General features: G+C 44.3%; 1 protein-coding gene across 3 annotated transcripts in view; it reads left to right on the top strand.

Annotated features, from left to right (window-relative positions):
* Positions 1-7,945: 7,945 nt before the first annotated feature.
* Positions 7,946-26,126, top strand: part of LOC121870045 (involucrin-like) — a 90,561-nt gene continuing 72,380 nt past the window's right edge. For 2 of the 3 annotated variants that reach the window (XM_042371785.1, XM_042371784.1), the window contains exon 1: positions 7,946-8,177. In XM_042371785.1, the coding sequence (XP_042227719.1) occupies positions 8,048-8,177 (130 nt within the window). In that variant the 5' untranslated portion in view covers positions 7,946-8,047. The remainder of the gene's footprint in view (positions 8,178-26,126) is intronic. The other variant, XM_042371786.1, reaches the window with a different exon arrangement.

The following is a 26,126-nucleotide window of genomic DNA, read 5'->3' as shown; positions in this document are numbered from 1 at the left end:
TATGAACTGCGATTATAAGTTAGGATTTAGGAGACGAACGCCACCTTTGTTCCCTCAACAAGAATGCATATATGTAACAAAAGTAAGTTTGTGAGAATTACTGACTATTAATATTTTACTTTTTACTTGTACTTTTATTCCCGCTTGGGCGATCGGTCACGTCTCTATTATGCACTATTGGCGAGTACTGGGCATGCACTGGCTCTTGAATGTATCTGAACCTGCTTCAATGCTGGTCAAGTCTGGTCTTGAAAGAGCTCACACTCGGTGCCGTCACAACATTCTCTGGCAGCTTATTCCAAGAGTTCACAACTCTTACTCCGAAAACGTTTGCCCTCACATTTTTCTGGACTTGAGGCTTCTTCAGCCTAGAGCTGGGACCCCTTATGGGGCGGGCGCCCGCTAGCTCCAGGTATGGATGTCATGGTCACGTTAGCTGGTGCCTGCACTTCGGCATCTCAGCTACCCTGCGAGATTGGAGCGCCTGAACTTGCCTAGCTTATACTACAGACGGGCAAGGGGGGACCTAGTTGAGGTTTATAAGCATCTCAGGGGGCACTACTCAGTTGAGTGTCCTTACTTGGAGCTGGCGGACGCTCGCCCCACAAGGGGTCACAGCTCAAGATTGAAGAAGCCGCAAGTCCGGAAAACCGTGAGGGCAAACTTTTTCGGAGTGAGGGTTGTAAACTCTTGGAACAATCTACCAGAAAGTGTTGTGACGGCACCGAGTGTGAGCTCTTTCAAGAGAAGACTTGACCAACACTGGAGCGGGTTCAGGTACATTCAGGAGCCGGTGCATGCCCAGTATTTGCCAACAGTGCGTGACAGAGACGTGACCGATCGCCCGGGCGGCTAGCGAGCCGACCTTTTGGTGAAGAATATAAAGGAAAAGAGTCGTGACCGATCGCCCAAGCGGCTAACAAGCCGATCAGTGGCGAAGAGGATAAAAGTAAAAGTAAAAAGTAGTCCGTTCAACGCTTGAGTATTCATATTACGCTACATCGCCCACGAAACATGAACTTTTGAGTCCCCCAGTAGAGACGTCCGTCCTCTAATCACTTCAGTCTGTCATAGTCATCTGTTTTCTTTTTCTTTACTCTATCAGGGACTCGGGTATTTCTGTATACCTCCTAGGGTGTTCCCGAATTTGAAAGTGTGAGTGAATGAATTTATTATACAGTCAATTATGTTTACCCACCGTGAGAGAAAATATTGTAGATGTATTGAGTATATGTTGAAGGCATCTTGCATCTTTATGATATCGGATATAGAATCCTTGGAAAGAATCCGGAGGAGAATGACAAGACTAATCCCGGGCATTAGGAACCTTGAGTACAGAGACATTTTAAAGCATCTTAATTTGCAATCCTTCGAGAGACGTAGAGTGAGGGGTGATATGATAGAGGTGTATAAATGGAAGTCAGGGCTAAGCAAAGGGGACCATACAAAGGTACTCGTAACAATGGTTTTAAATTAGATAAATTAAAATTTAGGCGCGAAATAGGTAAATATTGGTTTAAAAATAGAGTAGTGGACAAGTGGAACACGTTATCAAATATCATCATTGACTCGAATATGCTGGATAGCTTCAAACATGGATGGATGTATGAGCAATAGGGATTGGGTGTAAATGGGACTACCCAGTATGAGCCAATAGGCCCGCTGCAGTTTCCTCCATTCTTATGTGCTTATGTTTAATGTTCTTATGTGTAGAGTATTTCGTGTGAAGAGATTATGTGTTGAGTACTCTGTTTGCCAGCTGTAAATCATGTTTCGTGTATTATTACACGGCGGCAGTTTGAAGCTGAAGTCATACTGTTTTGATATATGAACATCAGAGAATCCGAAGGAAACATAGAAAGTGTTGTCAGTCTTGTATTATAGAAGTTAGATAATTGTCTGAAATGCAAACACAAAACGTATTTATCACCAAAATAGGGTGGCAGATTAATTCAGGGCAGGATACAAATGCACTACAGGAGGATTTAAACTGCAGGAGTGGTCAGGAAAGTGGCAAATGAAATTTAACACCAGCAAGTGCAGCGTACTTAATATTGGAAGAACAAATACTGTCAATGTATACAGCCTTAACAACATCAACCTAGAGAAGTCGACTTGTGAAAGAGACTTAGGGGCACTTGTAAGCCCGGACCTACGGCCTAGAAAACAGTTCGTTAATGTTCCAAATAAGGCAAACAGAGTATTGGGTTTTATATCTAGACGTCTAAGTAATAAGAGTGCGGAGGTCATAATGCAACGTTCTCTTGCGCTAGTCAGGCCGCACCTCGATTATGCTGTTCAGTTCTCGTGCCCTTATTATAGAATGGATATCAATTCATTGGAGTCGGTGCAACTTCTCTTGCATCTTCAATACTTGCTTTGATAAATGCTTCCCCCTTCAGACAAGTTAGTAAAAACTGTGTCTATCTCCAAATCCTCTACTACAAGTAAAATCAAGGCAATGATAAAAGAAAAACACAAACTTCAAAGATAATTTGCAAAAAGACCCATAATTTTCGGTGATGTTTACCGAAGTATCAGAAATAGAATAACGCTTGTAGTTAGAAATGCCAGGCGTAGCTCTTATACAAATAAGCTCCAGTCAACATCAGGCAACAGTAAGAAAATTTGGCATGATATTTGGCTTTTCTGGTGTATTTCACTGTGTTTCTTGAAATTCAAACCTTCATTTCATGTGCTAAAACGAAATAACGAGTATTAACCTTGCACTGAATGTGGTTATATAATGTAGTTTCCACAAAACACTTACATATTGACATTAAATTACCTCATTTTTTCTCCTTGACAAAAAGATGGAAAATCAGATGGTTGTAATTCTTCTTGTCTTTCCCCCACATATGAGTGGTTGACCATGCCGAAGTCTTTTTGCCAAATGTAAACAAACAGACATGCAGCAAAATACTCAGTTGGATCACCGCCATCTACAAATAGTGCGACATACTTCAAGGCATCTTCACTGATAAGCGGTAGTAGCAGTTCCTTGGAGTAATACTTTCTTGGTGTAGACTCTTACAGCACATAAAGACCAGTTGACAGCGTTGTATGTGTGGGTGTTTACGAGTATACTGATACTGGATCACAATTTGACTTTAAGAACGTGAATATTGAGGAAAGGAAGTGTGTGAACCTGAAGGAGTCTTACACACCTGGCGACGGATACTCAAACGTGAATATCGAGGAAAGGAAGTGTGTGAACCTGAAGGAGTCTTACACACCTGGCGACGGATACTCAAAACGTGAATATCGAGGAAAGGAAGGTGTGAACCTGAAGGAGTCTTACACACCTGGCGACGGATACTCAAACGTGAATATCGAGGAAAGGAAGTGTGTGAACCTGAAGGAGTCTTACACACCTGGCGACGGATACTCAAACGTGAATATCGAGGAAAGGAAGTGTGTGAACCTGAAGGAGTCTTACACACCTGGCGACGGATACTCAAAACACTTGGTATGTTACACACTCGGCGATCTTGTAACCGAGTTGGAGTATTTAAAATATGAAACAGCAGACAATGTTGTAAATCCCTCATACTCACACATCAACACCACACACAATACAACTACACACCAACAACACAGCAACACCACACCAGCAACACAGCAACACCACACCAGCAACAGCACACCAGCAACACAGCAACACCACACCAGCAACACCACACCAGCAACACAGCAACAGCACACCAGCAACACCACACCAACACACCAACAACACATCAACAACACCCAGCAACACACTAATAGCACATCAACAACACCCAGCAACACACTAATAGCACATCAACAACACCCAGCAACACACTGGGAGCACACCTACTACTTTGCTGTCACTCGGAATCGACTATGCCGATCATCCAGCTATGATACAATGATATGAGCTGTTAGGGATGTCATCTAGGTTGGTGAGTTTTGAGGTGACTAAAGAGACCGATACGAGACCCGCAGCGTCGTCCACATTCGTTGCACATGTGGAGGGCTCCATCTACTGCGGGAGGGGCGGTGGCGCTTGGCTGCCTTGTGTTTTTTTTTTTTGTTTTTTACACAGGGATTAGCCCACCCGAGCACAGGTCACTGACCCACATCGGGGCCTGGGGGACGAAAATGTAATACTATTACTAATAATAATAATAATAATAATAATAATAATAATAATAATAATAATAATAATAATAATAATTATTATTATTCATAGTAAATGAAATTTATAATAAAATAAAAACAAATTTGAAAATAAAATAATAATAATAATAATAACAATAATAAAAATAATAACAATAATAATAATAATAATAATAATAATAATAATAATAATAATAACAATAATAATAATAATAATAATAATAAAGAAATAAAAAAAATAAAAAGTGAGAAACAATATATGTATGTTGTGTTGTCAATAGTAAGAGAAACAATTGAGACCCTGCAATTGTGTGTAAATGAGGCAGAAAATCAGATCAGTAACCTGGGACTTGGTCACAATTTTCGTGATGGTATATGGCAGCAGGGTCTACCATTAGACAACACATTATGCTTCCAATATCTTCCCAGGCGGAAGCACCTTCCTGTTTGGTAGCTGCCTACGACCTACTACCAGTCGGGCTAACTCGAAAGCATTGACACCTTCTCGTGTGGTGCTCCTCCAAGCGTTACGAAGTGGAGTAATCGACTTCCAGGTGAGGGGGTCGATTTGGCACTTTTTCAGGTTTGTCTTAAGACTATCCTTATACCTTTTCAATTGCCCGCCGGCGTTACGTTTACTATTCGTTAGTTGACTGTAAAATAGCTGCTTTGGCAGTCTACTGTCGTCCAAGCGGGTAATCTGGCCAGTCCAATGTAGTTGTTCATGGATAATGGTAGCCACGTTGCTCCTACAGTTGGTGTCAGCAAGAATACTGCCATTTGTTCTCTTGTCTTCCCAGCGAACTCGGAGGATGGAACGTAGACTACGTTGGTGAAAGTTTTCAGGTGCCTTTAAGTGCCTCCTGTATATGACCCATGTCTCACTGCCATATAGCAGGGTTGGAAAGACCACTGCTCTGTATACGTGCAGCTTGTAGATAATTTCAGCTGAAAACACGATTTCGGAATCTGCTAAAGGCTTAACATGCACATCTGATACGATGCTGAATCTAATTATCGATGTCTGCGGTGGTGGACAGGTGGGAGCCGAGATACCGAAAAGTGGGCAACATTAAGAGAGGGTAGTACCGTTAAGCTGGATGGATGGTGGAGGTGTGTCTGAACCAGGGGCAGGTTAAAAGAGAATCTGAGTCTTACGTACTTTCACCTCAAGGCCGAAGTTTGCATACGCGTCTGTGTAGGTGTTCCTGATCTCCTGTAGGTCGTGTTCAGTGTGAGTAACAAGGATGAGGTCGTTTGCATACTTAAGTTCAGTAATGGAAGCTGCCGACACCTTCGTTCTTGCCTGGAGTCGTCTTATGTTGAAAAGACCTCACCCGGTACTCGATGTTCGCCCCGCTGGCTAAATTGGCACTGGCACGAGTAAGGAAGGCGGCCAAGAAGATGGAAAAGAGAGTTGGTGTCAGTACACACCCTTGTTTAACCCCCGTTTGGATGGGGAAGAACCCTGACTGGGTGCCGGTGTGCAGGACACTGCCGTTCAAGCCATCGTGGAGTTGCCTCACAATGGCGATGAATTTTGGTGGGCAACCAAAACGGCTGCGGGTCTACCAGAGGCTTACAACTTGGACCGTGTTACATGTTAACCAAGCCTACGAAGTTTATTGCAAATCTGACGACCCATTCTTAATTTATTTTGGGAACAAGTAGCATCGGCCAGAGACACTACTGTAAACAATACCTATATATATAAAACAACTCACTGTTGGCTGGCAGGAGAGGAACTTGTAAGGAATGACTTTACTCATTTTTAGTTAAGATTATAATCGTGGTTCTGAATTCAGACAATTTAATTATGATTATATCAGTAAACTGGAAGGGGAAATAAGAAGTTTTTACTTAAAAGAAAATAGTGATGTAGCAATTTACTCGCCCTTCCCGGCTTCACCTGACGTCATCAGTTACCTGGTCAAATGTTACGTTAGGTTCTCAACTATGTTTTTCAAAAGTTGTTTATTGTTTCATAATTCTTTTGTAGTCAAAATATTTCATTTACGTTGGACCTGAAGCGTGCGGCCAACACCTAGAAAATTACTTTCCTCTCGGGTCGTTCCGCAACACATGGCAGCAGATCCCTTAAGTCCTTTATCTGAACCGTGGCCTCACCATTAAGGCCTGGTATGACGTCATCGCCCAGCTCAGCATAACTATACATTTATATCTGAGTTTATTACTAGTTCTCCCACAGTGGTCTCTTTCCCCTCACGGTGGTCCACTAGTTCTCCCACAGTGGTCTCTTTCCCCTCACGGTGGTCCACTAGTTCTCCCACGGTGGTCTCTTTCCCCTCACGGTGGTCCACTAGTTCTCCCACGGTGGTCTCTTTCCCCTCACGGTGGTCCACTAGTTCTCCCACGGTGGTCTCTTTCCCCTCACGGTGGTCCACTAGTTCTCCCACGGTGGTCTCTTTCCCCTCACGGTGGTCCACACTCTTGGTCTCTTTCCTCACGGTGGTCCACTAGTTCTCCCACAGTGGCTCTCTTTCCCTCACGGTGGTCCACTAGTTCTCCCACGGTGGTCTCTTTCCCCTCACGGTGGTCCACTAGTTTCTCCACGGTGGTCTTTTCCTCACGGTGGTCCACTAGTTCTCCCACGGTGGTCTTTTCTCACGGTGGTCCACTAGTTCTCCCCACGGTGGTCTCTTTCCTCACGGTGGTCCACTAGTTCTCCAGAGTGGCCCTTTCCCTCACGGTGGTCCACTAGTTCTCAAACAGTGGTCTCTTTCCCCTCACGGTGGTCCACTAGTTCTCCCACAGTGGTCCCCTCACGGTGGTCCACTAGTTCTCCCACAGTGGTCTCTTTCCCCTCACGGTGGTCCACTAGTTCTCCCACAGTGGTCTCTTTCCCCTCACGGTGGTCCACTAGTTCTCCCACAGTGGTCTCTTTCCCCTCACGGTGGTCCACTAGTTCTCCCACAGTGGTCTCTCTCCTCTGACGGTGGTCCACTAGTTCTCCCACAGTAGTCTCTCTGTGTTGGTTTTCCTCATCTTTTCGTCACTAGTCACTCGCCGTCACTAATTTTGACCAGGACTGTTGAGCTTCATTAAAATTCTCTTCATGTCATTTTTTTACAGAGTACACCAGGTCAGTGTTTCTACCTGTGTTTGTTTTTGGTTTTAGTTGACAAAGTTTGACGCCTTAAAACTACTTCAGTGTCGTTCCATTCCCTGGTTCCCTCCTTCAGTAGCCTTCAAACAAGATTGAATTTTACTTGTGTGTTTGATCGAACAATCTTCTTTCACTGTTAAAATTCGGTACATTTCTCATTCGCTACATTAGCCAACTAATAGCTTGTTCTATCCCACGTCACGTATGCCTATTGTGGGTGTGATGGCTGCAGTAGTCAAGGTTGGTGGTGGTCCATAAATAGTGAGAGAGATAGTTAGAACCGCCTGACGAGGGACAAGTTCCTCTCCTCTATCTGCTCGACTTCATTTCCGGTGGCGGACGACTCCCGTCCTGTCAGTTCGCGGAGACTCGTCAAGTGACGACACCGACCTTCACTCTACTGAAGAAGAAGCTTTAATAATATTTATGGACTTTTTTATATTGTAAGTTAAAAAAGAACTCTTATATACACAAAATCATTTAGACTGTACACAAAGATATATTAACATTTCAGTTTATCCTTGTGCAACATTTGTGTGGTTGTACCGCCTGTGGATAATATTGTTAACCCTCCAACACTTACTTTGTAAGTTTGTAATGGTACATAATGATCTCGCGAGCCACGTACATACACACAAACACATGCACGAACGTACACGCATGTCACTGTGGCACTGGCAGCAGCGTCTCAGTGAGCCGCGCGCCTTGATAGCGAGCAGGTCCCGTCGCGTGTGTGTTGTGTAGTATCGATCGTTGGTCATGGCGGGGTCTATCTAACATATGGTAGCTCTGTCCTCTTCTACCGTGGCCAGAAGCGGCATGAGTATGGTGGCGTGGGCGTTGTGGGCGCTGCTCTTCATCTGCGGCCTTACCCACGGCTACACCAAGCCAAACAACAAATATGGAGGTGGTAAGTAAGACGTGTTAACCTACAGTGATAACGCAGGTCGCACTCCGCCTCCCACACAAACTTATCGCTGTTGTTTTCCCCCACTCCCCCCTCCGTGTTTTGATGACTGAGGGGTGTGTATGCGGGCGATGGAGGGCCACGTACTGCAGCACAGCACTGCACTCTGGGGTGTCAGGCTCTCGCTGCTAACTAATCTCTCTGAGGTGACAAGTTGGTCTCTCGTACATCCTCTGGCTCACACCTCCAGCATATGGCACGACTAGGGGAAGGGATTACGTGTTAGCTCATTATAACTCACCTTTCTGATAATGGGGCGAGCTTAATGAAATACGTGGGGGTGGGGGAGTAAAGGAATTACCTGTGACTGTGCTGGAGCGCAGGTGAGCACTTACTCACTCCCAGCTGAAGCTTTCACGTCATGTTAGGTTTCATGGCTCACCGAACACAAGTCATTAAAAAATCTGATTTGGCCGTTCATTAACTTAACAAGACGTTTGACAAAGGAAAACAATTGTACTTTGCTCTACCACAACTAAAATGGCATAACTCAAACTTGTAAAACATTTTGCTTGGTCAATATCGAGTGTAAACGTGTGAAATTTTAATTCATTTCAGTTGACGTTGTCTTGATGTGAATGTTTTTTTTATTATGGGGTTTATCGGTCATCATATGGCCGGGGTGGGGGGAAGATTTATTACGTGTGAACTAGATCTTCATTTATTTTATTATTGAATTTTGCTACAGTTATAGTACATGTTAGAGAAGAAGAGAGGTGGGTGGGTGGTCACGTGGTAAGAGCCAGGCAGGGAGGGGTGTACCGTGGCAGATGTGTTTGTGTTTACTGCTCAACTTGATACCTTCAGTTTCTGTTTACCTGTGATTCATTATGTGTAAACTCTTTAAGACTCTAGTAACGGATGACTAAAAATGATGGTTGACATATTGTTAAGAATGTCTTGTTATCTGCCTGTTACCGTAATAGTGAAGGACCTAATCATCATCTTGTCTCCATCAATAATAAGTTCAAGGGAAAAATAACATTCGTCTATTCTTAATGATGTATGAATATAAGACGTACCGTTTCCTTAAGTACAGTATATGTATCATGACGCCGGTAAATAAGGATTAATACAAAATAACGATAATCTTCATAAATTTTTCTTTCCCCGACTTGGGTTTGGTCTGTATATAGAAACGATCATGTTGATAATCATAATACAAACTATAATTATAATATCAGCCCTAATAACCTAACCTAACCTAAACTAATCTAACCTAACTTAACCAAACTTAACACTCACAGGACAAATAATGCACAAACAAACACATATGGGATAGCCGATAGATCATACACAACACATACTGGACACAAACAAACTCACACTAGATACAGCAAACAAACGTACCAGACAAATTGTTGATAGACAAATACCTAGCAAACACATCACATACAAACTGATACTGGACACACCACACACATGATTGAGTGACGGAAACTTAAGCAGGGCGTCACTCCTCCACCTTGGTCACGAGGCAGATGGCGTGGACACGTTTCTCACACTCGTTACCTCATAACAACAGGAAGTTCTACTGTTTACACTTTATAAACAATCCTGAAACTTTATCAATATAAACAATAATGCGATAATAGACTTGATAGTGATGATAATATACAGGGTGGTGACTTTTATAAATACAGCTATAGAGTCATATTAAAACTGAGGGAGGGGGTTAACTATAGGGCTTCCCAGAATCTTGAGAGGGTGTTGGTGGGGCAGGGTGGAGTGGGGTGTTGGTGGAGTGGGGTGGAGCGTTGGTGGTGGTGAGGTGAGGCAGGGTGGAGGCGAGGCTGAGGTAGGGTGGAGGCGAGGCTGAGGTAGGGTGGAGGCGAGGCTGAGGCAGGGAGGAGGCGAGGCTGAGGTAGGGTGGAGGCGAGGCTGAGGGGGTGGAGGCGAGGCTGGAGGCAGGGAGGAGGCGAGGCTGAGGTAGGGGTGCAGGCTAGGTAGGGTGGAGGCGAGGCTGAGGCAGGGTGGAGGCGAGGCTGAGGCAGGGAGGAGGCGAGGCTGAGGTAGGATGGAGGCAAGGGAGAGTGAAGGAGGTAGATAAACGTACCTCAAGAGACAGGCAGATGGACAGACACAACAAACGCAGACATACACCAAGAGACATAGACAGGTATTGAGACTCAGACAGACAGAGAAACACACTGAAACAGACAGACAGCAAATGCAAGTAGAAAAGGACAGAAAGACAGACAGGGAGAGACAGAGTGACGCGGAACAGAGGGAGAGCGAGATGGAAGTAGATGATAATTATACAAGAGATGAGGTTATACAGTGTGTGTGTGTGTGTGTGTGTGTGTGTGTGTGTGTGTGTGTGTGTGTGTGTGTGTGTGTGTGTGTGTGTGTGTGTGTGTGTGTGTGTGTGTGTGTGTGTGTGTGTGTGTGTGTGTAAACGAGGCATAAGTGCATCTTACCAGGTCCTGCAGGAAGCTGACAGAGGGAGAGAAGGCAGGAAAGAGGGCAAGGGAGAAGACAAGGGAGAGTGGACTAGGGAGAGGGAAAGAGAGCTTGTGGGTGTGTGTGGGCGTGCGGGAGTGAGTGTGAAAGAGAAGGGTGTGGTGGAGGAACAACTCTCTTTCCCCACGCGCCTGTAGTGGTCTGCGCCGCACTCCACACACCTTCCTTCCTCCTCATCCTTCTCCACACACCTTCCTTCTCCTCATCCTTCTCCACACACCTTCCTTCTCCTCATCCTTCTCCACACACCTTCCTTCTCCTCATCCTTCTCCACACACCTTCCTTCTCTTCCTCCCCTTCTCTTCCTCCCCTTCTCACATGACCCCCCTACTGCCTCTACACCATCAGCTAACCACTCCACCACCTGCTGACTAACGAGGCTCCATGAAGACGTAATTGTTCCCTAAAATTTACAGCTACATTTTTTTTTTCTTGGTGAAATAAAAGTGGTGAAGTCACCCGGCCTGGTGACTCTGACGGAGAGCTGCCCGATCACCGCCTCTTCTCCAAGCCAGGTTTTCACTTGATTAAACTCCCTACCGCTACTGGGGGCGGGGGTTAGGTTTGGTTAGGTTTATGTTAGGTTTAAATTAGGGGTTTAGGAGGGTTAATCTTAAGGTGAAATAAGCTAGGGTGTCTAATCCTCACGTGCACTGGAATAACGGAGAAAATCAAGATTGGCAGATGTAGCGAGAAGTACAAGCAGTTTATAAGATGAGAAGAATGAGGTAGTTTGGTCTCTCGTAAGTATGGATGAGGACTTAACTGTGGTCTTATTAATGGGTGAAATTATGGGTAGAAGGGATGGGGGGTGAGAGGGAGGGGGGGTGAGAGGGAGGGGGGGGTGAGAGGGAGGGGAAGGAGGAATGTGAGAAAGAGGGGAGAGGAGACTATGAGGAAGGAGATGGAAGGGAAGAAGATGAGGAGTATGGGAGGGAAGAAGGTGAGGGAAGGGGGAGAGAAAAGTGAGGGGGAAATGAGGGAATGAGAGGGAATTTTCATCACAGGTCTTAAATGACATGAATAACACTCTTAGCACCTCTCCTCTCAGACGTAAACATACAGTAATGTTGATCACGGCTGAGGGGAAGTGGCTCTCCAGGACAAGGGTGTTGGATGGAGGGAGGGAGAGTGACGAGGGTGATGGAGAGAGTGAGGGAGAGGGGGAGGAAGGAAGAAAGTGAGGGAGATATGTGTGTGTTGGGGGAAGGAAAAGGGAAATGGGTGTTGGAGGGAGGAAAGGAGAGAGGACATTGGTGTTGGAGGGAGGAAAGGAGGGAAGATATGGGTGTTGGAGGGAGGTAAAGAGAGTGTGGTCAGACAGGTTTATACATTGGGAATTTCACACAGCTTTCCCTCATCACCCTAATAAAAATAAAGTGTTCATCAGGATTGAGAACAAGGAAGATATTCAATTTCTCTTCCAAAAACAATCATCACCGGGAGAAGGCTGCCCAGTGAGAACATAAGGACTGGTATTTTCGACCTGTTTATTGGCTGAGGCAAGATTCCTCCCCACATGCCAGTTGCTCTGATTGGCTGCAAATTGCTGAGAATGACGAAGGGCGGTAGAATTGTGGGGGGATGCCTGAAGGGGAGGAATGTGTTATTTGTGTCCAGATATTTGTTACCTGAACATTCTATATTTCGTGAGGAGGTATGTTGATATATTTATCATATGACAACAACGACAGAGAATTTATTAGCTCGCACTAGCATTCTATTGACCAAGATGAAAGAAAATAAATAGTATTCAATGGAAAGTTTTCAATCTTTCTCGGAACAGTGGATGTCGGTGACCATATCTCTTATAAGGGATATTGCTCCCACTTACTTTATCCTTGTGTGCGTGAAATGTTGTTGTAAAGAGCACAGACTTAGGCACCGTGGAAGAGCTTGTTGAGAGGTGAGATGAGGATGTTGTGAGGGATAGTGAGAGTGTCATTCAAGGGCAGGTTGAGAGAGCAAGTGGGACATGTATAAGCAATAAGATGAGAGAGGCAACACTGAGACGCCTTAGTCATGTGGTACGACGAGAGGAGGAAGAGATGATCAAACGTACCTGAGGTGAGCTGATCAGGTCAAGAGGAAGACACGGGTTAGATTAGAGGGAATTGAGAGAGAGAGAGATACTGAACATCGGGGATGAGAGTAAAGCTTGTTGAGGACAGAGGAATATGGTATACACACACAGCCAAAGGTAAGTGTAATTTCCTGGATAAGAACATGGGAAAGGACGTTCAGATACATTTCTTTGCTTTTGTGTTGCTGGCATATAATTTTCGGGAGACAATGGTGCGGCGCCACCTGTGTGAGGGCGACCACTGGCCATGAGGGTGAGGGTATAGTAAGAGTGAGAATGAATGTGGTGAAAAGGAGAGAAAAATTAAATAATAAATGTGGATGAAGAGAGGGAGACACACACACTAAGTTTAGATTATTATTTACAGTCGTGGCTGGCTGGCTGGTATAACCTAACCTAACTATTAGGACTGGGACCCATGCGGCCTGAGGACTGATATTAATTGGACTTAACTAACCGGAGGGTGTGAGGAGGCGACACAAGATGACTAAAATTTATGGTCTGTGATACTGTACACACACCTTCCCACCATGTGAATGAAAAGACGCTGTTATTATTTGTTCAGAAATTTTGTCATCTCTATGTTTTTTGGGTCTTCGAGAGACGTTCTCTAAACAGCAGTTTATTTGTGACTGTCATTTCCTTGTAATGATAATTATTATGATATGTTAAACTTCCTTAACAGTTGAATATGTCAACCTGGTTTTAGCTTCGGTGGCAGCTCTCTACGTCACTCTTGACTCAATCATTCACTTACGGACGGAGAAAATGTTGATTTTAGTGACTCGTGTCTTATTGTGCAGTATGGATGGCCTTTAGCGGTTATATTTTTGAGGGAGGTGGTGGTCCAGGAGGTCCAGCTATTGGCTCTCCACCTCCCCAGAAGACACAAATATAATATTTTTCCCAAATTAAGGTGGAAGAACATTATATTGTGGCGAACTTTTAACGCCAAATTTCGAAGCCACCATCTAGACCACGACCTTACCGCGTGTGATAAATGTACAGTATATATCAGGTGCCACTAAGAGAGCTCAGATCGACTCAGTCATGTCAATATTATCATTATAATCATCCATTCTGTATCTGTATTTTTCTGGCTAAATGAACTGTTTCATTATCAATACCTTTACTTGAACTCATATATCTTTGAAAATCTATCTTCATAAGACTTACCGGTAACCGTTCAGCTCACAGGCCATCAACACAAGCTGGCCAGACTATTGTAGAAAACCCAGTGGTTAACTCTTTTCTCTGCTTCCTGGAGAACTGAGAGGCAGAGGGTGATAAAGATCCTCTGAATGGAAAGACTGAAAAATTGAGAGGTTACGTTCGGTCTGCAGGGAATCTTGGCGAGGCTGTAAGACGTAAATTGTGTTAAGTGAGTGATGGAGAGATGGTGGTGGAGGAGGGTGAGTGATGGAGAGTGTGTGGTGGAGGTAGGTGAGTGATGGAGTGGTGGTGGTGAGTGATGGAGAGGGTGGTGGTGGAGGTAGGTGAGTGGTGGAGAGGTGGTGGTGGAGGAGGTGGTGATGAGGTGGTGGTTGGAGGATATGAGAGGTGGTGGTGGAGGAAGGTGATTGATGGGGAGTTGGTGGTGGAGGGTGGGTAGGAGGTGGTGGTGGTGTGTAGTGATGGAGAGGTGTGGTGGGTAGGTGGTGATGGAGGTGGTGGTGGATGATGGAGGGAGGTGGTGGAGGAAGGTGAGTGATGGAGAGGTGGTGGTGGAGGTAGGTGAGTGATGGAGAGTGTGTGGTGGAGGAAGGTGATTGGTGGAGAGGTGGTGGTGGTGGTACTGTAGGTGAGTGATGGAGAGGTTGTGGTGAAGGTAGGTGAGTTAGAGAGAGAGTTTGGTAAGTGGACCTCCACCAAAACCTCTCCCTCACTCACCTACCTCCACCATTCCAAACTTTAAGAAGCCTGAAGCCACCAACATCCTCCTCACAAACCTGAAGCCACCAACATCCTCCTCAGTTCTTATTGGAGGCAACTAGAAGCTCCTGGTGCAGGTGTGTGTGGTGGACTGGGCGTGATTGAAGCTCAAATGGGCCCCAGTCTTAGTGGTCCCTAATCCTAATGGGCCCCAATCCTTATACGCCACTGGTCTAATAGGCTCCAGGTGTAATGGGATCCAGTCCTAATAGGCCCAAATCCGAATTGGCCAGATGTGTAATAGATCCCTGTTCTAATAGGTTCATAAACAGACCCCAGTCCTCATAGGCTACTGGTGTAATGGTTGCACATTTTTAAGTTACCTTACCTTACCTTACCTTATCTAGAATAACATGATTTACCCAGGCCACGAAGGTTGGAGCCTGTTAGACCTGGATTAGGTGGGAGCCCTATTATGACTGGGCCCTATGAAAACTGGGGTTTATTATTGCTGGGATCTATTGGCACTGGGGCCTTTTATTGTGACTCGGTATTATAAGGACCATAAACTTTTTACGACTTGTTTTCTTAAGACTGGGATATAATAGAAGTGAGACTAACTAGGCCTGAGGTGTTTTAGGAGAAAGGTGTATTATAACTGGGGCCTATTATGATTGGGGCCCATTAGGACTTGTGGCCTATTTGACCAGTCACCGAGAACTGCCTTGATGATCGCATTTTTTTTTTTTTACATGGTGGAGAGAGAGTATCAGAGTGGGTTTGGTTGGGGATAGGAAACAGAGAAAGCAGAAGGATAGAAATGAACAGAGAAAAGACAAAATAAGGTAAAAGTCTAATAGGGAATAAGAAAGAAAGAGAATGAGAGAAAAGAGAGAGAAAGGGAGAAAGAGATCATCACCTGTGCCTTAACATCGAAGTTCTCTCGCTCTCTCATGGTTAGCTTAGGTTAAGGTTTGACTCGGTTAAGCTAATTTAGATCAAGTTACTTATATGTCTGTCTGTCTGTCTGTTGGCCCGTCCTTAACCATCCATCTACCATTATTTCCACCGATCTCTATCCAGAGTTTTTTTGTTTGCCTGCTGAAGATGACGCGTAACTTAGCATGTGCGCGGGTCGTCGGTGCCGTCATCATCACAATCATCATCGTTAATAAACCTTGTGTATGTTTACCTCATTGACTCCGTCATATCTCAGTGACCTTTAACTAAATCATTCTCTCGCAGAAATATAAGAACCCAGTGTAGATGGGTGAGTCCTCCACACCTGTGTTAATTACTGTTTTAATTATAACTAATCAGTCCATCTTCCCATCTATCTTTACCTTCCTGATAAGAGGCCACGTCACCTGCACGATATAAGTGGGGCAGCCTATAGGAGACTTCCTTCACCGTGTTCGTTATAAGACTCGCAACTTAAAGCTGTGTGATACCTTGTGAGAGGCTAGGTGCACCCCTTGACCTTAGGGGGACGTGTGATGGTGACCTCCCTCACTCACCCACAGGGACCTCCCTCATTCACCCACTGGGACCTCCCTCACTCACCTACGGGGACCTCCCTCACTCACCCACAGGGACCTCCCTCTTTCACCCACTGGGACCTCCCTCACTCGCCTACGGGGACCTCCCACACTCACCTGCTGGGACCTCCCTCACTCCCCACTGGGACCTCCCTCACTCACCTACAGGGACCTCCACACTCACCTACAGTGACCTCCCACACTCACCCACAGGGACCTCCCTCATTTACCCACTGGGACCTCCCTCACTCACCCACGGGGACCTTCCTCATTCACCCCTGGGACCTCCCTCACTCACCCCACAGAGACCTCCCTCATTTACCCTGGGACCTCCCTCACTCACCCACGGGGACCTTCCTCATTCACCCCTGGGACCTCCCTCACTCACCCACGGGGACCTCCCACACTCACCCACTGGGACCTCCCTCACTCACCCACGGGGACCTTCCTCATTCACCCCTGGGACCTCCCTCACTCACCCACAGAGACCTCCCTCACTAACCCACAGGGACCTCCCTAACACACACACACTCTCTCTCTCTCTCTCTCTCTCTCTCTCTCTCTCTCTCTCTCTCTCTCTCTCTTACACATGTGGAAGAAGAACCTTTTAATTATTTTTTCAGAACGCTCTTTTAAATCCGGTAACAAAAAACGCCCCAAAATAGTGTTATATCATAGCAAGCATTTCAAGGAGAGACATTGTTCCTGGAGAAAAAAATATAAATTTAATGTAAATGTAATCTCCGGGCTAGAGATTACCAAATACGATGAAAAGTTTAAAGAAAAAATAAGAATGATGAGAGAAAATTTTGTGTATAGGATAACAACCTTAAAATATTTTTGTGTCGTCATAACAACAACCTGTCAACAACCTGTCAACAACAACATCTAAGATGACAGCAGATTTATAAAAAGAATTTGTTTGTTTTTTTAGTTAGCTTGTACAATAGGAAGCGACTGTTTGTATATTTATTAAAGATAAACCGTGAGGGAGAGAGAAAGAAATAAAAAATTGAGAAAGAGAAGAAACAGAGTAAGAAATGGCAAGAGATAAATGAGCGATAACTAGTTGGGTTGGTTTGGTTTTCGTGCCATGTTTCATATTCTTTCGGTCGTGTGGCGTCTCGATGCCTTTCGGATTGGCTGTACGTGACCACGATACCTGCTGTTAATACTACCATACTGTAATATATTCACCATCAATTATTACATGAAAATAAATTATATTACCTTTATTTCGACTGACTATACAGAAACTTTATATGCATAGTTCCGTCATCATTAATCCTGTTGACCTAATCTATCTGACCTCGAACCTAACCTACCCCAACCTAATCAAACCTAACCTAGCCTTATCTAATCCAAATTAATTTACAAGTCAATACCGCCTGTGTTTGGACACTTCTCATCTTCGTGTCATATGGCTAAGGTTAGGTTAGGTTCGATGTTTATTGCGTGTCCGAGGAAAATATGTTATTGGCGAAACGGTCCCCGATATGTGCTCCAATTAGGCTGAAAATCGTCACGCTGATAAACTCAGATTTTTCCTTGACTTCACATCATTTGGAGAAATATTCGCAAACTGTGATCATGAATTAATCTATACTCGATATGAACCTAACCTAACCTCTACCGTGCAAGAAAGCGTTAGGGTGGTTAATCTTCAGGCATGTGATCATTTAATATATAATCACCAACGAGGCTAATCCGTCAATTATCCTTCGCCAAAAACAAAAAACAAAAACAACATTCACCAAGTACGTCAAACTGTCCGTGTGTCAATTACTGGCCAGCCACGGTGTCGGTGTTTACGTTCTTGATACTCCCGACTCCACCACCGTCAACACCATAACTCCAGCCATCATATCCTAATCAGATTATACTGTAAAGGAAAGGAGTGGGGCAGAGAGAGAGGGGGAAGAGAAAGAGGGAGAGAGGGGGTGCAGGAGGGACGGAGAAAAGTAGGAGTCATGGGGTGCAAGAGGGAGTGAAGTATAACGTAAATAAAAGAAAGATTAAAGAGAGGAGGGAGAAAGAGAGAGAGGTGAAGGAGGGATTAAGGGAGAGAGGGGGGAGACTTACTACATTCTGACTTGAAAAATTTTCTACTTTTCCATGGTGGACGTACTTGACAGTATCGTGTGCGCGTGTGTGTGCGCGTGTGTGTGTGTGTGTGTGTTCGCGTGCATGCAAAGCGAAGAACCTTACCAACTTGTGAACTTCTTATCGATTCATTATTGCTCATTTCTCAACAATAAAAACACTGATATAAGCCATTGTGCTAATAGTGTAGTAAGTGTGATCAGTATTATTGGACCTGAAATTAAGACAAAAACAAAAATCGACGTAATATGTGTAAATCTGTGTTTAATTTATATTTAAAGAATATTATCTTATGAAATTAAACGACGCCATTGGTGAATGTGACACACCACTACCACCACTACACACCACCACCACCACTACACACCACCACCACTACACACCACCACCACTACACACCACCACCACTACACAACACCACTATAAAGAACTTTCTCCCAATAACATGCATTACATCGGCTGCCAAAATCCGCCCCTCACACTCTCTCTCCTCCCCTCACCTCACCTCCCCTCACCACCTCTCTCACACCTTTACCTACCTTTCCTCCTCCTTTTTTTTTAATCATATGCCTCTCTCTCTCTCTCTCTCTCTCTCTCTCTCTCTCTCTCTCTCTCTCTCTCTCTCTCTCTCTCTCTCTCTCTCTCTCTCTCTCTCTCTCTCTCTCTCTCTCTCTCTCTCTCTCTCTCCACCCAAGACCGATATGACAATAAGAAATGTTTCCAGCTGAGATAATTAAAGTATTGTCAGGTAAATATACAACCTTTTTATGTACATTATTCTCGATTTTATTTATTTATTATTAACAAGAAGAAACACTCGCAATAAACAGACGGACAGACAGACAGACAGACGATTTATAGATAGGCAGTGTGATTAGAAAAAAAAAACAATAATATATTTAATGTTTTATATACACAAACATATCTGGTCATATTATGCTAATCTTTTTGGTATATGTTGATTGTATCCCCACACTTGGCTTTATATAGTGTATATATACCCAATATTAGTTAGGTCAGTACACACACCTCTTACCAGGTCACTCAACGGCCATAAGCCAGGGCTAAGTGAATCGATCTTAAACTTGACAGACAATCACAGCGGATACTGGGACTACTCCAGGCTTGTCAACCAATCAGAGTGGATATTGAGACTACTCAAATCGTCTCAACCAATCAGAGCGGATATTGGGACTATTCCAATCTTCTCAATCAATCAGAACTGATATTGTGACCACTCCAGTTTTGACAACCAATCAACGAGCATATTGAACGCAGCCACCAGGACTTAAACACCAATCAGTGTGCTTATTGGACCTACACGAGACATGACAACCAATCAGGGTGCTTGTTGGAACAGCTACCAACATTACAACCAATCAGTACCCAGCTGTGAATGGGTACCTAACTTTACTGTTGGGGAAGTGGACGTGATCGAGTGCAGTATCGAGCACCACACCGTACATAACTGGCACCTGGCAGGAAATCAATTAACAGTTCCACGGGTAATAGTTAACCAGTGCAGTTGGGGAGTTGCCAGGCCCTCCTCAGGGTAAGCAGCTCGTTAACTATGTGTTGTGTCAGCGACAACTACTGGGTCTTGATCACATTACGCCAATTAGAACGACTTCAGCCAGAACCACTCCAATTACAGCCATTCCTGTCAGAACCACTCCAGTTAGAATTACTCCAAACACAACCATTCCAGTCAGAAACATTCCATTTAGAACCACTCCAATCAGAACCACTCCAGCAAGAACTACTCTAATTAGAACCACTCCAGCAAGAATCACTCCAATCAGAACCACTCCCCCAAGAACTACTCAAATTAGAACCACTCCAGCAAGAACCACCAAGTTAGAACCACTCCAGTTAGAACCACTCCCGTTAGAACCACTCCAGTTGTAACCACTTCACAATATGCGACTCGGACAGACTACTGAGATGGCAACCTTCCCTTGCATGACTGTCAAGCATTGTCTTTATTGAAACTAACTCATGCATGACGATCAGCGGGGGGTGTTGCTGGCTGGACAGTCTGACGTGACAGTCAATCAGACACTTGTCAGAACTATTATATGACTGACAGCCGTTACATACGCACAACAGACTCTCTCTCTCTCTCTCTCTCTCTCTCTCTCTCTCTCTCTCTCTCTCTCTCTCTCTCTCTCTCTCTCTCTCTCTCTCTCTCTCTCTCTCCCCTTGTCAACACACCACATGCTTGACTGTTTAACTCTCGTGTTTACATGTTTCGACCAATGGTGTTTTGAATTATTGTTGTTATTTCATTGATTGGAGGATATACAGCCCAGTTTGTCTTATAAGTTCTTATGTGTTTCTAGTGTTTTATTGTGTTGTGATATCTGATTTTATTTATACCTTGTGGTTAGTGATAAACGTCTATTATTATTATTATTATTATTATTATTATTATTATTATTATTATTATCATCGTTATGCACTAATAGAAACACAAATATGCAATAATAATAATAATAATAATAATAATAATAATAAAATATATGTATTATATTTCAGTAAATCAACAAAATATTATTCAAATTAGAGACACATTCGTCTGGTCTGGATGATTCTTGATGATCTGGTCTGGATGATTCTTAATGATCTGGTCTGGATGACTCTTAATGATCTGGTCTGGATGATTCTTAATGATCTGGTCTGGATGATTCTTAATGATCTGGTCTGGATGATTATTGATGATCTGGTCTGGATGATTCTTGATGATCTGGTCTGGATGATTCTTAATGATCTGGTCTGGATGATTCTTAATGATCTGGTCTGGATGATTCTTAATGATCTGGTCTGGATGATTCTTAATGATCTGGTCTGGATGATTATTGATGATCTGGTCTGGATGATTCTTGTCTCTTGGCCACTCTTATTCAACTTGTACAGTCGAGCGGAAATTTGTTCAAGTTGTTTGTTTGAGTGAAGTGTATGTGAGGAGATGAGGGGAGGGGAAAGGGAGAAGGGAGAAGGTAAAGAGGGGGAGAAGAAAGGAGGGAAGGAAAAGTGAAAGGGGAAAGGGAGAAAGGAAAAAAGGACGGTGGACAGGGGAAAGGGGAAGAAGGGTGAAGGAAAAGGGTGAAGGAAAAGGGAGAGGGGGAAGAGAAGGGGAAGAGAGAAGGGTGTGTGTGCCAAATATGATACCTGTAAAGAAAAGTACACACATATGCCCCTCTAGCACCAGACTATGTTGTGTTTTTAGACATATGGTCCCCAGCCCTAATATGCGGCCCCAGTTCTTCGAGGTCTCAGTTCTGATAGACCCCAATCCTAGGAAGTTCCAGTTCCGAGAGACCCCAGTTCTAGGAGGTACCAGTTCTGATAGACTCCATTACTAAGAGACCAAAGTCCTAGGTGGTCCCAGTTCTAATAAACCCCAAACCTAATCGATCCTACCCAGCCCAAATAGGTTCCAATACTACAAGGCTACCGTTCTAATGGACCCCACTCCATTAAGGCCTCATTCATAATAGGCTTCAGTCTTAACAAATCCCAGTTCTAATATAACCTGGTCTGGAAAGGTCCCTGTCCTTGTAGGCCCAACCTATAAGAACAAATATAACCATTAGAAGTAGGACCATTAGGGCTTCAGCAGGGTGGGGGCGAGGATACAGGATGGGTGGTGGGAGGAAACCTAGGGGTATGGCAGGTTAGTGGGGGCGGCAGGTCAGAGGAGGCGGCAGGTCAGAGGAGGCGGCAGGTCAGAGGAGGCAGGTCAGAGGAGGCGGGTGAGTCAGAGGCGGCAGGTTAGTGGGGGCGGCAGGTCAGAGGAGGCGGCAGGTCAGAGGAGGCGGCAGGTCAGAGGAGGCAGTAAATCTCTGGCCTCCATTACCAAGGAAACACAATTTCAGGAAGACAGTAAGTCTCGCCTGTCATCCACCTCTGTGATATACAAGACACACGTAATGGTACAGCCGCTCCTGGCCCTCAAGTCTTCTTACAGGTTTTGTGGACGTAATTGTTTGGGTTTTGAGAGCTGTTTCTCTGGACACTGGCCAGTAAGGTCAAGTGTTTAGTGTTTTACTGCTAAGTAATGTTATGAATGGGGTCTTTTGTACCTGGCGGTCCGTTTGCTATAGTGCGGTAAGCAAGGAAATTGTGTACACTGCCGGCACTGCACTCGACCGTCCTCACATTCTCAGTTGTAACCATAGGCACCTCCTCACAGATGGATGGCTTGGGGGTGCTCCGGGCACGAATCAGCAACCTTTAAGACTGAAGGCGGGCGGATGTTGTATCAAACTCGGCCGCTACAAAAAAACTTAGGTTGATTCTTTTTTTATGAAAGAACAAAAGTGTGAGTTACAAAACTTGCAGCATTAACTAAAATCGCCAGGTCTTGTGCGTCTTTCATGTAAAACACACCCAAGCTTTATTGTGCTGGTAAATTATCTCTTGAGAAGATTGTGGAAGGTTTTGGCCATCACAGCGGGCGTGTAGCGTGTTACTTGACCGTCACTGTCACACTGATCTGCCGTGTGTGTGTGTGTGTGTGTGTGTGTGTGTGTGGACAGAGCCACAGCGTCCACGAGCACAGTACCAGCAGCGACCTGAGGTGTGATGGGAGGGAGCATAGTCATGGTGGGTAGCCTCCCGGGATTACTTACAATAATGTATCAATAAACATAGAATATTTTCATGGGAGATAATTGGCAGTAAGGCAAGCTAACCAAGCTCGGCCTAACTTTAAAATAGCCTAACCTAACCTAACCTAGATTAGACTAGGTTAAATTAGGTGAGGGTTGAGTTAAATTAGGCTGGGGAGTATATGGTGTAAGGAACCACTTAAACTAGCACCTCCACTTAGACCACTTTATCGACCCGGACGAAAACTTCAGGTCCTGAGTTAGGTCCCAGAGTGTCGTCGTGCCCCTGATCGACCCAAAAGAAGGTTTATTTGATACACCACACAGGTCTTTCCTATATTTTGGAACAGGGATCACTTGAGGATTCTCCCCCTACCTTAATTCTCTTGAAGATTAACCACCCGAACACTCCCTGGAGGGGTTAGGTTAGGTTAGGTTAATATTCATGTAAAAGCAACTGGGGCGAAGTCTGCTAGGAAGCTATTTTTAATTGTAAGTATTCAGGTTGTGAAGGAGGAGCAACACACACACACACACACACACACACACACACACACACACACACACACACACACACACACACACACACACACACACACACACACGAAGAACGAATGAGTGTGTGTTGGCCCTGAGTCACAGAGGGAGATGGATTATTATACTGAAGAAAAATCTATCGGTTAATATGTCAGTCTCTCTCTCTCTCTCTCTCTCTCTCTCTCTCACTGTGGACCCCAAATATCCGCAATTAAGGAGAAAATATTAATCGCTTCGTCTTATAAACTAATGGAAATATATGATTAACACTGATCAGAACCACATGTGAAGGTCTGAGGGGTACACACGTGACCTTCCCTCCCTCGCTCATAACTATCACGCCACTTAAAACTGTTTTAGTTTTTTCTCTTATTTATTTCCTCAGTCACTTACTAACTGGTTCCTCCTCCCTGATAAATTACATTTTTGGTCTGATTTTATTATTATTATTATTTTTTTTTTTTTGCAGGTAAATTTGATAACGGTGTCGTTGGTATCTCTGAAAAATTGATAGTCACTCCCAGACATGTCATTCTGGGTACATGGACCAAGACTCACCAGGCAGGTTATTGACTTTAAGGTTAGGTGAGGTCTTAGTGTAAGGGGGGGAATCTTGTTATGAATATGTAGTGAGAATTTATAATAAGAGGGATTGCAAAGTGAGGACAATAGTAACGTGCTTGTGTGAGTGTGTCATTACAATAGAATATGGTCTTGGGTGTTATAAACAACATTTCTACAATACATAGTTAGTTATTTAGTTAACTGTTTGATCACTTGTCATTACTTCTCATAGAACACTTGCACAGTTCAGTACTATGTCGTTACCAGTGAACGGATTGCACTGCGAATTTTGACTGACAATTTACTTTTACACATAAAACATGAACATGGATACACTTCCTACCACAGTAGTTCACTCTAGGATCACCGCTGTGATAATGACTCGTGTGTACATTGTGGGAGACCCAGCAAGATGGGGCCTCGAGACCTGCCGAGCCTTGCTCACGGCCGAGGAGAGAGGTCCAACCCCCGTTCGGGTCGAGACTCGCGCCTGTTTGTATCTGGTTGGAATCTGAGCTGGATATCAGATGAGAATCAGAATGAGAATGATGTCGGCTCCTTGTAAGAGCCCCATTTATGTTTTTGTTTTTTCAAGGTCACAAGAACTGTACCTTTTCCCAAAATAGATTTTATCTAGTTCATCCTGTAGGTGTGTCTCGGCGCGTCTCCTGCTTGCTGGAGTGCAGTATACAGTATATTGTATTTCCCGGGTCACTGAGCCTGTCCTTTGATTAACACGAAGGTGAGGACTCATTAACCCTTGCCTGTCCTTTGTTGGGCCAGGTGTCATTTTGAGTGGGTCAACTTAGATAGGTGTGCGCCTACTCCACTGTTTACTACTATTTGTTCTTAAGAACATAAGAATGGAGGAAATTGCAGTGGGCCTATTGGCCCCTACTGGGCAGTCCCGTTTACACCCAACCCCTATCGCTCATATATCCATCCAACCTATATTTGAAACTACCCAGCGTGTTCGAATTAATGATGATGGTTGGTAACTTGATCCACTCACCCGATACTTTATTTCTAAACCAGTGTTTACCTATTTCACGCCTTAATCTAAATTTGTCTAATTTAAAACCATTACTACGAGTTCGTTCCAGGTTAGATAATTTAAGAACCTTTGTTGTATCTCCTTTGTTTAACCCTGACATCCATTTATACGCCTCAACCATATCGCTCGTCACTCTACGTCTCTCGAGGGAGTGCAAATTCAGATGCTTTAATCTGTCCCAATACTCAAGGTTCCTAATGCCCAGGAGTGGTCTTGTCATCCTTCTCTGTATAGTTTCTAGGTACTAGAAAGCGTTTTTTAATGATATGTTAAACAAGTTTGCTAAAGGAACACTAAACTCTTCCTTATATTCCGTTAATACTCTGGACTGGACAGCTTTGGTCTGATAGACAAGTATTATAATTCTTACGTTAGGTTAGGTTAGGTTAGGTTAGGTTTTTCCGGGAGCTTTTTTTCTTAACCCCGTTGTTCTAGTCGAATGTTCAAAGGTTCCTACAATATTTTTTCCTCGTAAATGTTAGATTTATTGACTTAGTCTGTATCACGTGACACACAACATACAATTATCAATACTTCAGGACTGAGCGGTCCCAGGGCCACAAACACAACACTCACACCCTGAGTTAACCCTTTCATTACGGGGACTCCACATTTAATATTTTATTTGGTTTAGTCCAGATGATTTTGTTCAGTACAGAGGGGATCCCGTACACAAGTGGTTATGAGACTATATCCCCTAACGAGCTGTATGACCCAGGAATGACCCGAGAAGACCAGACAACTGCATCCTGGTGTGTACCGAAGCTTACCTCCCCGAGACATCAATATCCCTGCGTGCAATATTCACTTCTCCCCCAATTTCCTCCTCCCTTTGGTGGGTAATTCCCCCGCCACTGATATCCGCGCCGGGCTTTCCTAATTGTGTATCAGGTACCGCAGAAACTCCCCTAAAACCCGCGGGGAAACATCTCTGAAGGGAGAGATTTATCTCCCCACCAGGGCAGGTGTAGACCAAAGTTTGGGTCCTAACTTGTGGCCCGCCGGACTCTCTTACTGGAATCCGTGTCTATTTTTCTGTTTCATTCTGGTGGTGATTGTCTTTAT

Source organism: Homarus americanus, unplaced genomic scaffold (genome assembly GCF_018991925.1).
Source record: "Homarus americanus isolate GMGI-L3 unplaced genomic scaffold, GMGI_Hamer_2.0 scaffold19691, whole genome shotgun sequence".
NCBI classification, from domain to species: Eukaryota; Metazoa; Arthropoda; class Malacostraca; order Decapoda; family Nephropidae; genus Homarus; species Homarus americanus.
The sequence above is the reverse complement of the archived record's forward strand: the minus strand, read 5'-3'. Positions and strand labels throughout refer to the sequence as shown.